Source organism: Haematobia irritans, chromosome 5 (assembly GCF_050003625.1).
Source record: "Haematobia irritans isolate KBUSLIRL chromosome 5, ASM5000362v1, whole genome shotgun sequence".
Taxonomy (NCBI): Eukaryota; Metazoa; Arthropoda; class Insecta; order Diptera; family Muscidae; genus Haematobia; species Haematobia irritans.
Window position 1 is genome coordinate 110756387 of NC_134401.1, and position 12299 is coordinate 110768685.

Genomic DNA, 12299 nt, shown 5'->3' on the forward strand with positions numbered 1-12299 from the left:
ATAAAATAGTAAAAATTATTTAAATTTTGTCGAAAAAAATGCTAAATCCTTTCTATAAAAATTGTGAATTTTTGAAAATATTTAATGTCAAACGTTCCAAACAAGGGTTTAATGCATTAAAAATCATAGAAAAATTTTAAAAATTATTTATTCGTCAAAAAATCACAAAATTTCTTTATTCACATCCAAATCACTGGATTCACATCACACCTTAAGAAGTGATGCAAATTCAGTGCAACGTCTGTTGAAATGATGGACATCCGTCCTATGACAAGCCCATGTTAAAATCATCGCTTCTGCGCCAATTTTGCACCATTTCCGGATCCAAAAAGAACATTTTCACTACTTTTTTGGCGACGCTTTTTTTGCTGGGATATAAAATGTTTCATCAGTTAAAGCCCATTTACACACAGTTATTTAAATCAAAAGTGAAAATGAGCCCTTCTGTTGGGTCGATTTTCATGTTTCAGTTTCATGTGGCTCATATTCAATAGGAAACGTTGCACGTTTTTGGACCATGTTTCATTAGGGTTTTGGGACTCCCTTTCCTGGGGCCCATTTTCACACCGCTGTCGCAACTATGGAGCCCTTTTTTTGGGGAAACATATTTAAATTTTTTTCAGCAAACTTTGTTCTATTTTTGCGGGCTAAATACTTATCACACCACCCACTTCAAGTCGAATACCATATACTGTAACGACCAAATAAAAACATTTTCTATTTTTTTATTTATTTTTAATTAACCTCTTGTTCTTTTGATTTTAACTACAAAGAATCTCTTAAGAATACTAATTTGTTTACAGTTTTTTTTTGTTTTTAATTGTTTTATCATTTATACAAATTTTACTACTAATTGTATGCAATTTTTGCTGTTGATGTTCTCAGTATTATTACATAGTTTCATCGATTTTTATTAGTTTCTCGGGGTGCTTCTTCTGCATGAAATGTAACTGAATATTACAAGGAAATGAATTCATGAAGGATGGATTTATTGGATTCATGAAACTATACAAATATTCGATATATGAGAAAATCAATTATTATGTGACGACATTCTATAGTAAAAAGAAAAAAAAAATCAAAAATAACAGGAAAAGCGAACAATATTTACATTGGAAGTTTTTTTTTTTTGTTTTTCGTAAAGGAGGGTGAATCATACAAATGTAATATAATGATAATAATTTTGAAAAAAAAAAATAATAATGTAAAAATATGTATTAACAATTAACGATATGTTTACAAATAATTTATGAATGCAGTGGGTGAATGATATTTGAATGTGTATGAAGTGGCGTGTTTTGCCCATATGGATGAATGAAAATATAGATGGGAATATTGCGAGAATTTTTTTTGAGGATTGCAAAATTAACTTACACTGTCTGCTATATTTAAAAAATAATGAAAACAAATTTTAATAAACCGTTGGTCTTTATATTTAATTCCTTATTAAGAGAGCAAAGTTTTGTATAAAAATATAGCTAAAAAATTACACTGGGCAAAAAGAAAATCTTAATTTAGTTCTTTTTAATTAGCGCTTTTTTAAATATTGGTTCAGTGTAAGTTTTTGTTTTTGGTTAATTAGTCGAATATATCAATTGATACTCGAAACTTGTAAAAGCCAGATATTTAAGAACAAAACTTAGTATCATAAGAACTAACACTTGTCAATGTGTGCATAGTATTGTCAGAATTTCAGAGAATTTGAATTTCTATTACATTTCTTTCCGATTTCTGCTGAATCCTTAGCGAGTTTTTAATTTTGTTAAAAAAAATTTTTGTTTTTTAATATTTAAGTATTAATTTTATAAGAAATGACCGATGGATGATTTTTAAAAAATTTCCTAAAAAATCCAAACTGATTTTGATTGAGAATTGATATGAGAAAATGATAGGTGAAAAAAGTAAACTATTAAATGTGTGCAAGCAGGTCCTATAGTATACACCCTATAGTATACACCCTATAGTATACACCAAAACAAAAAATACTTTCCTACTTTTCTAATATATTTAAAGAACAATTTTTGGCGTTACAAGAAATCTTCGCTTGTCGTTCCTTGCAAAAGAAAAAATCTTCTTTGGGTGTATTTTTAAATTTCAAAATTAAATGTAGTAATATTATCATAAGCGGAATGAAGTTTTATGAGGGAAAGCAACCAATTTGTGCGCATTGATATTGCATTAGTGTAGGAAACAGTTAGTTTACAGGAAGGAGTTTTTATGATAGAAATTCAATATTTAAAGTGGAATTCAATACCATATGTGCCATTTTAAAACGAGGTCTATATAACTTTTATTCACATGTTAAAACTATCAAGTCAATTAATACACGAAATAATTTGATTACCAGAAATAAAATTATGATCGATACCCTATGGGAAATGGATCATTCACAGGACCGATACAAGACTAGTCGCTGGTGTGTATGGACCAGTCCCAGTTCTGGGAACGTATGGAAGGGATCGGTCACTTTAACATGGGTTTGTCATTGACGGAATAAATTACACGTCCTGGAACAATTTAGTAGAATCACCTCATAGACAGTTACTCATGAACCAGCCACGGACAAACTATTGGGTATATGAAATTAAATGAATTGGTATTTGAAAAATCCGACGCAAGTCACTTTGCTTCGATATTTCACTTCACCACAATGGAAACTAATTCCATGTGTGCGGTTCCCCAAAGAGTCTCCATTACTTCTACTCGGGTGTGCACAACAAAAAATTGGTTAGCAAAAATACGATATCGGAGAAGTGAAATAATTGGTATGGCGCAAAGAATTTTTATGGACGAAATCCGACACTTTGAAGAGTGCAATACATAGCTGATACAGGATAGATCTTAGTCATGTTGCATTAAATGAATTGGTATTGCAAAAATCTGACGCATGTCACTTTGCTTCGATATTCTACTACTCAACAATGGGAACCAATTCCATGTGTGCGGTTCCCCAAAGAGTCTCCATTACTTTTGCTCGAAGGTTCACAACAAAAATTGGTTAGCAAGAAAAATATATCGGAAGAAGTGAAAAAATTAGTTCAGCGCAAAGATTTTTTATGGACGAAATAGGTTCTGTTATATTAAATGAATTGATATTGGAAAAATCTAACACATGTTATTTTGCTTTGATATTTTACTTTCCCACAATGGAAACGAATTCCATGTGTGCGGTTCCACAGAGTGTCTCCATTACTTTTACTCGGATGTTCAAAATAAAAAATAGTTTAGCAAAAAGAGTTTTTAATACGATATCGGAAGAAGTGAAATAATTGGTACAGCGCAAAGAATTTTTATGGACGAAATCCGACACTTTAAAGAGTAGAATACAGCTGATACCGGATAGATCTTAGTCCTGTTAAATTAAATGAATTGATATTGGAAAAATCTGACGCAAGTCACTTTGCTTCGATATTCCGGTTCCCCAAAGAGTCTACATTACTTTTACTCGGATGTGCACAACAAAAAATTGGTTAGCAAAAATACGATATCGGAAGAAGTGAAATAATTAGGTCAACGCAAAAATATTTAATGGGCGAAATCCGCCACTTTGACAATGCAATACAGCTGATATAGGATAGATCTTATTCCTGTTAAATGAAATGAATTGATATTGGAAAAATCTGACGCAAATCACTTTGCTCCGATGTTCTACTTCCTTAAAATGACAACTAATCCCATGTGCGGATCCACAAAGTGTCTGCATTACTTTTACTCAGGTATTCAAAATAAAAAAAATAGTTTAGCAAAAAAGACGATATCGGAAAAAGTGAAATAATTATTTCAGCCAAAAAATTTTATGGACAAAATCCGCCGAATTGAAAAGTGCAATACAGTTATACCATTATCGGCACGTATAATATTTAGGAGCCAATTATGTATAGATACTTAATGAATGTAAGTACTAATGAATGTCGTATTAAGTCAAACGAATAATATTGCAATCTTTCAAAACGGAATGAATTGTTAAGATGTTTTCAATTTTCATGTTACTCTTGGCAATTCATTTTTTTTAATTCCTATATTTCATATTTTGATGTCTTAGAAGTGACCTTAGAATTTCCTATCTTCAAAGTGCAATCCCATCTATATTTCATTATAAATTTATATTGTAGTTTTCGAATCGTATATATGTAATTATATGTATATTGAATGTAAGGTATATATATATAATCATGTGTGTATGGTGTATACATGTACATATGTAAAAAAATGATATAATAAGTTAATAAACTTTAAAACATAACAAATTAAAATTTATGAAAAAAATTATAAAAAAAGAAAAGATGAAATCATAAAAAAATATATAAACATTAAAAATATATATAATAATTCGCTATAATGAACAATCAATTGTTTTGTTTTTTTACAATTGTTATTAAATTTTCTCTTTTCGTTTTTATGTGAAGCACATTCTCTGGATTAAATTTTCTGAAGAGGAGAATTTTCCCAGATTACTGATTACTTTTTTCTTGTTTAATTTGATGATGCATTTGAATTTTTAAGAGAAAAAAAAAACAAAATTTTTTACAATATAAAATCAATGAATGTTGTTAATAATTTTCAAAATGATTAACAATTATTCAATAATAGAATAGTATGATGATGCAGTATGTAAAGAGAGGGTAGTATATAGGCAAGCGAGTGAGTTTAATGGCTCCTTTACGATGCCCCCGATGATGATGACGATGATGAGGAGCTTGACGATGATGAAGCAGAATTGGCACCCATTGGTTGAGGGCCTCTTGGCCTTATCATCATTGTTGCTTTTTTGAGGGTATAATCCCAACCCCTCCAGCGGAACCAAACAATACCTTGGCGTGCGGTTAAATCTTGGGGATCATGCAAATACAAACCATTGAGACCTCGACCGCATGACTTCCACCACCAGCCGCCCTGAAATGAAGAAGCAAATAGTTATTACAGCAATTTTATAAATACAGAGTGGCTGATATGTATTGCCACCAACTTCAGGTTGCTATCATTTCTAAATCGCTCGTCTGACAAGCTGCCAGATATATTGCAGTGACAGTTCATTCTATTGTTTACAAGCCTACAAAAGTATGTTGACCTATTGTATTCAGAAATAATTTTGTTCGTGATGGAATTCCAGTGTGATATTGTGATTGCTATATATGGAAAACCAAAATAAATCTTTAGTTCTATTGCTTGTTACCGTGTTGCTGGTAGTGTTGTATCGCGTCTAAAAAATGGACGAAAAGAAACGGTAATAACACCAGAAATGATCCAAAAAGTGAAGGCCAGATTTTAGCCATTTTATTTCTATAGAAAATTTTGTCAAAATTCTATTTCTATAGAAAATTTTGTCAAAATTTTATTTCTATAGAAAATTTTGTCAAAATTTTATTTCTATAAAAAATTTTGTCAAAATTTTATTTCTATAGAAAGTTTTGTCAACATTTTATTTCTATGGAAAATTTTGTTTCTATAGAAAATTTTGTCAAAATTTTATTTCTATAGAAAATTTTGTCAAAATTTTATTTCTATAGAAAATTTTGTCAAAATTTTATTTTTGTTGAAAATGTTGTCAAAATTTTATTTCTATAGAAAATTTTGTCAAAATATTTTGTCAAAATTTTATTTCTCTTGAAAATTTTGTCACAATATTATTTTGTCAAAATTTTATTTCTGTAGAAAATTTTGTCAAAATTTTATTTCTGTAGAAAATTTTGTCAAAATTTTATTTCTATAGAAAATTTTGTCAAATTTTTATTTCTCTTGAACATTTTATCACAATATTATTTCTATAGAAAATTTTGTCAAAATTTTATTTCTATAGAAAATTTTGTCAAAATTTTATTTCTGTAGAAAATTTTGTCAAAATTTTATTTCTATAGAAAATTTTGTCAAAATTTTATTTCTATAGAAAATTTTGTCAAAATTTTATTTCTATAGAAAATTTTGTCAAAATTTTATTTCTATAGAAAATTTTGTCAAAATATTTTGTCAAAATTTTATTTCTCTAGAAAATGTTGTCACAATATTATTTCTATAGAAAATTTTGTCAAAATTTTATTTCTATAGAAAGTTTTGTCAAAATTTTATTTCTATGGAAAATTTTGTGAAAATTTTATTTCTATAGAAAATTTTGTCAAAATTTTATTTCTATAGAAAATGAAATAACATGAAATATAATAAGCAACGATGAGCCCGTCGTAAAACTAGGAAAAAACACGACTAATGTACGCGTTAGAATTGTTGTTGTATCCTGGAAACCAGTTTCTGTTAATTGTCATATGTTGTAGTTGACTGTAGAAACAATAAGCATTGTTCGACTGTTCAACATTGAGGTGAATTCTAACAAATTAGCTTTCTAAAAATAAATTTCGTGTTGTTGCATTACTATGTAACAAAACGAAATAAAAATAAGATTAAGGGACTTGTAAGTTATATGAAGAGATGATGTACAGTGGGAGAAAAGATGATTCAATTTATAAGAGGAAATTTCCCAAATGTTTTCTCCATAAGGAGTTAGCATAAAGGGCCCAAAATTGAGTTATCTCTCCCAGCCAGATCTATACTAAAGACTGTGGAAAGGTTCATTCGCCCGAACCGAAACATGTACAGTCCAGGCGTGTATAGATTGGTATCTGGCGTTTTCTTTTCAATGGCTCTATTAACCATGTTCCTTAATCTATATCTGTCCATAAAGCTCGAAAAATAATTGTATAATTAGATAAAATTTTATTTCTATAGAAAATTTTGTCAAAATTTTATTTCTATAGAAAATTTTGTCAAAATATTTTGTCAAAATTTTATTTCTCTTGAAAATTTTGTCACAATATTATTTCTATAGAAAATTTTGTCAACATTTTATTTCTATAGAAAGTTTTGTCAAAATTTTATTTCTATAGAATATTTTGCCTAAATTTTATTTTATTTTTCGATTTTTGAGCATCTGCAACATAAGTCCAAAATGCTATGGGTGAGGCAGCACTGCAACCGTCTCACCCACCAGTATCTGATAAAGTGCAGAGGGTTAAACCACCCAAATCATGCCACATCCATGAGGGTAACAACCACGGTTGGTAGATAATTTTATTGTGAGATGAACATATAGCGAGAACGGATGGAACACATATTGAAAAATTTGCATAGAAGTTCCAAAAATTTCAACAGCTAACCGATGCATAAAAAAAGTTTGGCTGCGAAGAGCCAAGGAGTTGCTTCGCCTGCACGAAAGTGGCCATTCCAAATTGGGCAGTTTATGAACAAACAAAATGTTCGGGTTTACTTGTCAAAGAGATCAGTTGAAAATGTACACCTTCGACTGGCCCGGAGAATTCAAGTGCCGCCTATGGTAATGGTGTGAACCGGCTTAACAGCTAATGGTCGCTCCGCGCTAGTCTTTATCGTCCGTGGAGTTAAAATAAATGCCGAATATTATCGGGAAAAGGTCCAAACTTCTTTTGGCCATATCTCCTAAACTAAGCGTCCTAGAGCGAAAAGGACTTTAAATCGAGAAAAAAATATGAAAATTTCATCCAAATCCTAAAAAATTTAAATTTTTATATGAAAAACTTCTTTTACCCATATATCCTAAACTAAGCGTCCTATAGCAAAAAGGATTTTAATTCGTGAAATTGAAAATTTCGTCCAAATCCGTCCAAAAAAAATATATATACGGCCGTAAGTTCGGCCAGGCCGAATCTTATGTACCCTCCACCATGGATTGCGTAGAAACTTCTACGAAAGACTGTCATCTACAATCGAATTACTTGGGTTGTGGTATCTTAAAACTTCATAACATCGTTTTCTAAATTGTGAGTTAGTCCATACGTGGTATATACTAGACAAAAAAGGTATGTATAAGTAAGTCCACAAATAATTACGAATCGATATGGACTTTTGCACGGTACGTAGAGACCCAGAATTGAAATATGGGGGTCGCTTATATGGGGGCTATATATAATTATGAACTTGATATGGACCAATTTTTGTGTGATTGGGGATCGATTTATCTAAGGGCTATATTTAACTATAGACCGATATGGACCTTGTAAGGCATGGTTGTTAACGGCCATATACTAGCACAATGTACCAAATTTCGACTGGCTCGGATGAAATTTGCTCCTCCAAGAGGTTCCAAAACCAAATCTCGGGATCGGTTTATATGGGGGCTATGTATGATTATGGATTGATATGGACCACTTTTGGCATGGTTGTTAAATATCATATACTACCACCACGTACCAAATTTCAACCAGATCGGATGAATTTTGCATCTCCAAAAGTCAAATCTGGAGATTTTGGACCGATTTCGACCAATTTTTGCATGGGTGTTTGAGGCCATATATTAACACCACGTACAAATTTTAACTGAATGAGATTAATTTTGGTCTTCCAAGAGGCTTCGGAGGTCAAATATTGTGTTCGGTTTATATGGGGGCTATATATTATTATGGACCGATGTGGATTTTTGCATGGTCATTAGAGACAATGTTTGCATGGTCATTAGAGACCATATACTTACACCATGGTCAAAATTTCAGCCGGATCGGATGAAATTTGCTTCTCTTAGAGGCTTCGCTAGCCAGGGTTATATATATATATATAATTATGGACCGATGTGGACCGATTTTTGCATGGTTGTTAGAGATCATATGCTGACACCAGGTACCAAATTTCAGCCGGATCGGATGAAATTTGCTTCTTTTAGAGGCTCCGCAAGGCTATATATAATTATGGACCGATGTGGACCAATTTTTGCATGGTTGTTAGATACCGTATACTAATACCATGTACCAAATTTCAGTCGGATCGGATGAAATTTGCTTCTCGTAGAGGATTCGCAAGCCAAATTTGGGGGTCCGTTTATATGAGGGCTATACGTAAAAGTGGACCGATATGGTCCATTTGCAAAACCATCCGACCTACATCAATAACAACTACTTGTGCCAAGTGCCAAGTTGATAGCTTCTTTCGTTCGGAAGTTGGCGTGATTTCAACAGACGGACGGACGGACATCAGATCGACTCAGAATTGCACCACGACCCAGAATATATATACTTTATAGGGTCTTAGAGCAATATTTCGATGTGTTACAAACGGAATGACAAAGTTAATATACCCCATCCTATGGTGGAGGGTATAATAAAATGAATTCTATTGTTTTGCTTTCAAAAATGTATGCTACTTCAATTTTATTCAATCTACTCCACTTTTTTCCAAAATCTACTTCACTCAATTTTTCACTAGCGGCAGCATTGCTTTGGTTCCATTGCTTGTTACCGTGTTGCTGGCAGTGTTGTATCGCGTCTAAAAAATGGACGAAAATAAACGGTAACAACACCAGAAATGATCCAAAAAGTGAAGGCCAGATTTGGACGAAATCCCTCAAGAAGTGAAATCTATATCGATGCCTTAAATTTTCGGGCAAATCGGATAAAAACTACGGTTTCTAGAAGCTCAAGGAGTTAATTCGGGAGATCGGTCTGTATGGGGGCTATACCAAAGCAGGGCTCGATACGCACCATATTCAGCTGACATATTTTGGCTTAAAATACCTCTATGTTTCCAATTTCAGGCAAAGTAGATAAAAGCTACAGATTCTAGCAGCCCAAGAAATAAATTCGGGAGGAAGGTCTATATGGAGACTATACCAAAACATGGACCAATAGTGACCATTTTCCACCATTTGACACCTCTTGATGGCCTCAAATACCTTTAGAATTCCAATTTCGTACAAATTGGGTAAAAACTACAGATTCTAGAAGCCCAAGAAGTAAATTCGACACACCTATTTGTGGTCTTAAAATACCTCTAGATTTTCAATTTCAGGCAAATCGTATAGTAAATACAGTTTCTAGAAACCCATGAAGTAAAATCGGGAGATCGGTCTATATAAAACGAATCTGTGCCAAATTTCAGGACGATAGCGCCATTATTGAAGGCTGTAGCGTGATTACAACAGACAGACAGACGGACATGCTTATATCGTCTTAGAATTTCTCCCTGATCAAGAATATATACTTTATATAGTTGAAAACCGATATTTCGATGTGTTACAAACGGAATGACAAACTTATTATACCCCATCACCATTCTATGATGGTGGATATAAAAATACGAATTTGTTGATCATCTCAAGACTGCGCTTCGCAGGCAATGGACCAAAATACCGCAGAGTCACTTCCGCGCAACGTGTGATTGCTTTGACGGCCTTTTGAAGGTTATCATTTATTTCAAAGGTAGCCAATTTGAACAAATCTTAACTGATTCTAAAATTTGAAGTTATTACCGATATTTTTTGCTTATGAACACTTTAATTAGAATAAAAAATTAAAAAAAAAATAATTTTATACATTACATATGAGCCACCCTTTATGTAAAACTATTATTTTTGAAGGTTGTAGCAGAGACGACTGTACGGATGGAAGGACAGACATACACCGCCTTAGAATAAACTATATGATATCCTTTAAGGATATTCATTGCTAGTGATAAGGAAGGTCTCTTTCTAACCCCTGAATTTTAGGACAAATTACGCGCCAGCAAAATGTGTCGAAAGTCTCTGCCTGAATAGGGTTGGCATAAGGCGAAATAATATCTGGGCCCAACTTTATCTCTTCCATTGTATAAACAAACATTTATTCACATACCTTTAACATACTAGCGCAATTCAATGAAGATCGATCATTATCTCGATTATATGTTGAGAATGGACTGTTGTTTGAACCATACCAAGGATCATTTAGAGAATCTCCAGCATTGCCCTCATAACCATCAATTTCCAATTTATAATAATCAGCTTCCGAATGTATTTTAAAATGGGCATATTGAGCATATCTGAGAAAAAATTAGGGAGAAGGAATCCCAAAAAAAAAAAGAAACAAATTAGTTTAATGTAAAACTCAGTAAGCCAAATGAATTCTTCAAAATTCACCTCTTATTGCCTTCAAAATCTTCCAATTCCACTCTCAAGGTGTATTCTTCGTTATTTGTTAACATATAAATATTCTCATTACCCAACCAAAACTCTTTGGCTGGATCGCCGAAACCATTTTTATAATCAGCCCAATCACGATTGAAATTCTCACGGGGTTCACCGAAATCATCTCGTCGTTGAATAACCTAAAAAGCCAAGATTATAAATTTTATATTTGCGAATCTTTCTTTAGATTATTACTTACCGTCCAGCCGCCATCAGCAATTTCCTGTTCACAGAATACTTTCAAAAACCAATAGGTGGTACCACGGATTTGCAAATAGAAGACACCAGATTGTTTCATGCCAGCGTTTAATAAATCAACGCAAGAGAAACCCTGAAAATTTATAAATTAGAATTTAATTTATTAAAATTGAAAATACTTTATACACTCAGAAAATAAGAAAACAAGTATATACGGCCGTAAGTTCGGCCAGGCCGAAGCTTATGTACCATCCACCATGGATTGCGTAGAAACGTCTACTGAAGCCGATGGCAAGGTATCATAAAACTTCCTAACAACGTAATATATACCACATAGTCCATACGTGGTATATATTAAACTACAAAAGGGCCGATTAAATACGTATAAAATTAAGTTTAAATTTTCTATAGAAATAAAATTTTGACAACATTTTCTATACAAGTAAAATTTTGACAAAATTTTCTATAGAAATAAAATTTGGAAAAAATTTTCTATAGAAATAAAATTTTGACAAATTTTCTATAGAAATAAAATTTTGTCAAAATTTTCTATAGAAATTAAATTTTGACAAAATTTTCCATAGAAATTAAATTTTGACAAAATTTTCTAAAAAAATACAATTTTGACAAAATTTTCTAAAAAAATAACATTTTGACAATGTAAAAATAAAATTTTGGTAGATTATTTTTGGCTCGAGTGGCAACCATGATTATGAACCGATATGGACCAATTTTTGTGTGAGTGGGGATCGGCTATATATAACTATAGACCGATATGGACCAATTTTGGCATGGTTATTAGCGGCCTTAGACTAACACCACGTTTCAAATTTCAACCGGATCGGATGAATTTTACTCCTCCAAGAGGCTCCGGAGGACAAATCTGGGGATCGATTTATATGGGGGCTATATATAATTATGGACCGATATGGACTAATTCTTGCATGGTTGTTAGAGACCATATACTAAAACCACGTACCAAATTTCAACCGGATCGGATGAATTTTGCTCCACTAAGAGGCTCCGGAGGTCAAATCTGGGGATCGGCTTATATGGGGGCTATATATAATTATGGGTCAATGTGGACCAAGTTCTGCAATGTCATTAGAAAACATATATCAACACCATGTACCAAATTTCAGCCGGATCG

The 12299-nt window shown here is 32.2% G+C and overlaps 1 protein-coding gene across 4 annotated transcripts in view; it reads right to left on the reverse strand.

Annotated features, from left to right (window-relative positions):
- Positions 1-713: 713 nt before the first annotated feature.
- LOC142238507 (uncharacterized) overlaps positions 714-12299 on the reverse strand; it is a 493393-nt gene continuing 481807 nt past the window's right edge. For all 4 annotated transcript variants that reach the window (XM_075310176.1, XM_075310178.1, XM_075310177.1 and 1 more), the window contains exons 5-8: positions 11151-11282; positions 10904-11091; positions 10620-10806; positions 714-4893 (exon numbers count right to left, since the gene is read on the reverse strand). In XM_075310176.1, the coding sequence (XP_075166291.1) occupies positions 4660-4893; positions 10620-10806; positions 10904-11091; positions 11151-11282 (741 nt within the window). In that variant the 3' untranslated portion in view covers positions 714-4659. The remainder of the gene's footprint in view (positions 4894-10619; positions 10807-10903; positions 11092-11150; positions 11283-12299) is intronic.